The sequence below is a fragment of the Myotis davidii genome, unplaced genomic scaffold, assembly GCF_000327345.1.
Source record: "Myotis davidii unplaced genomic scaffold, ASM32734v1 scaffold184, whole genome shotgun sequence".
Taxonomy (NCBI): Eukaryota; Metazoa; Chordata; class Mammalia; order Chiroptera; family Vespertilionidae; genus Myotis; species Myotis davidii.
The window spans coordinates 440,040-441,386 of NW_006297021.1; the positions used below are offsets into that span (position 1 = coordinate 440,040).

Consider the following 1,347-nt stretch of genomic DNA (forward strand, 5'->3'; position numbering starts at 1 on the left):
CTGAATAAGTGTCAGAAGAGCCACAACAACAAGATGACGCTGTGGCTGACCCCGTCGGCCTGGCCATCTCCACACCAACAGCGACCACAGAAAGGACAGCAGTGACCACACACACTCCAGAGAGCGGCTAGGGGTCAAATACACCCTGACGGACGCTTAAGCACTCCTATCCTCCTGGGTATCTTGAGTTGATATGTGAACTGATGAATTCCCACAATATTTTACGTGAACAGATTCACTTAAAAGATGTTCTAAAAAGAAACGTGCCTAGACACTGGTAACCTATGCTTTCATCAAAAGGAATGAATTACATATAACACTAACCACCCCGACGAAAAGAATTCATCCCACTGCTTGCATAACGGGAGTATTTCCCCGTTAAACTGGTGACCGGAGACAGCAGACATGAGAGCCTTTCCTTCATCCGTGCCCAAGAGGAGCGTCGTTGGGCACGGAGGAATTCGGTTGAGGATTTCCAAGGAAAACTTACTTGGATGCATCTTTCTGCTTAACTTCCTTTGCAACATTTGCAGAAGGAAGAGGAAATCGATTTTCAGCTCATTGCTGAGCAGGCTGCGATTGCTCATGAGTTCGGACAACCTAATGTTATCTTTAATGAACTTGGAGGCCGTGGACCTGGGGAGCAGCGGCAGTTGCATCTGGTAACTGTAGTCTGTGAAGTTCACAAGGTCGTCCTGGATACTTTGGGTTCTGGAAATAAAAAACAACATGCGGATCACCAGCGGCATTTTAGGAGTGAGAAGTGTGTTACCCAAAGTTTCAGATGACGCGGTGTTTGCTGGGAACCCCAGCTCACTCACTCCTGGTGTGTGAGCAAGCGGTACACCTCCTGGACCAGGATCTCCGGCACGCCGGCTTTGCAGTGGATCGTCCCGTAGATTAGTTCCCTGGGTAATCTAATTTTCTTTTTGGCCAGGAACTTTAACAGTGGAAAGAAAACATTTGCATCGTGAATAGTTTTATTCAAAGGTTCAATCGCTACGAATTCCCGCCAATCCCCCTTTTAATTTCTCCACCAATTTTCTGTCTCACCTGTTTATTATTAAATGATGTCATTCGGCAAGAAAACCATTACACCCCACTCCCACGTGAAGTGAGCGTGTTAATAGCCCTCTTTTCAATCTCAGGAAGCAAGGTGCCCACGCGGCAGTGTCCCCTCCGAGCCCGCCGCACACACGTCTAGAAACCCAGCCCTTTAAAACCACCCACGGAGCAGTGAACGCCGCCAACGGTCGCGGATTTACCTTTTCCAGCTGCGCCCAGTTATCCAACTTGACTCTTAAAGAAGTGCCGTTTCTAAAGGCTGAGAGGCTAAGGTCCCAGGGG

General features: G+C 48.4%; 1 protein-coding gene across 1 annotated transcript in view; it reads right to left on the bottom strand.

Moving 5' to 3' along the window:
- Positions 1-8: 8 nt before the first annotated feature.
- Positions 9-1,347, bottom strand: part of SPATA4 (spermatogenesis associated 4) — a 3,621-nt gene continuing 2,282 nt past the window's right edge. The window contains exon 4 of the mRNA XM_015569749.1: positions 9-711. Within this exon, the coding sequence (XP_015425235.1) occupies positions 294-711 (418 nt within the window). The 3' untranslated portion in view covers positions 9-293. The remainder of the gene's footprint in view (positions 712-1,347) is intronic.